A 1,035-nucleotide genomic window follows, 5' to 3' on the forward strand; every position below is an offset into this window, starting at 1 on the left:
CCCCCAAGGCCCTGGCCTGTGGGCGCAGAGGCGCGACACCCCCCAAACGGGTCCCGGCCCCCCCCCCCCCCCCCCCCCCCCCCTGCCACCCGGACAGCCCCGTCAGTCACATCGGGGTGGGGGGACGGGAGGAAAGGCCCGCCCGATTGTTCGGCCCCGCCGTCCTCGCATCATGCTGTGCCCCCGCCGACAACCCGACCCGGCCCCTCCGCAGCCAGAGTCCCTTTCCCCCAGGGTCTTGTGTGTGCATGTGCGTGTGTGCGTGTGTGCGTGTGTCTGTGGGGAATCCGCGGGCCGGCAACACCCAGCACATAGACCCGGACACCATCAACGACAAGGGTTCACGAGGTGGCTACGCCCCGGCCCGCCCGCCCGCCCGCCCGCCCGTCCTCCCCCCAAGGCCCGAAGCAACTGCCGACCGTCGGCGGCGCACGGGCCAAGCTGGTAATCCAGCACGGCTGTATTTCTGGGAGAAGATCACGGAATGACATTCCAAATCACATTTCGCTCGGGCCGACGATGCCCCGGAACACCTCGTCGCTGATGTTGCCCCCGCAGAGGATGACCGCCACACGCATGCCGGGGGCCAGAGCGGCCCCCTGGCCGGTGGCCGGGTCCGCGGCGAACGTCGGCACCTGGCTGGCCGATCGCCCGGCCGGCGAATCGGCCAACAGGGCGGCCAGCGCCACCCCGGCGGCGCCCTCGACCCGCTGGGCGTCCAGCCGGAAAGCCAGGCGCAGGGCCCCGGCGATCTGCTCCTCGGACACATCATCCCGCCAGGCGTCCACCAGGCGCCGGCACAGGGGGTAGGTCAGGGAATCCGGGTCCACCCCGCCGGCCGAGCCATCAGAGAGGGTAGGCCCGTCGAAGTCCGGCAGATCCAGCGGTGCCGGGGCCCCGCGCCGGAGCGAGAGGCTGATGACCGGCGATGCGGCCGGCAAGCAGCCGATGACGATGCCGGAGAACTGGGGCAACACGATGACCACCGGTGAGCAGGCTGGCGAAGCGGCCGGGACAGAAAGAGGCGGGGGGGGG

At 72.0% G+C, this 1,035-nt stretch overlaps 1 protein-coding gene across 1 annotated transcript; it reads right to left on the reverse strand.

Annotated features, from left to right (window-relative positions):
* Positions 1 to 497: 497 nt before the first annotated feature.
* On the reverse strand, positions 498 to 965 carry H696_06384 (hypothetical protein; the record flags this gene model as incomplete). Its single annotated transcript, XM_009500123.1, has 1 exon — positions 498 to 965. A coding segment is annotated over one exon (468 nt), but the record flags the coding sequence as incomplete, so codon positions are not given.
* Between the last annotated feature and the right edge of the window lie 70 nt (positions 966 to 1,035).

The sequence above is a fragment of the Fonticula alba genome (assembly GCF_000388065.1).
Source record: "Fonticula alba strain ATCC 38817 unplaced genomic scaffold supercont2.198, whole genome shotgun sequence".
Classification (NCBI taxonomy): Eukaryota; order Rotosphaerida; family Fonticulaceae; genus Fonticula; species Fonticula alba.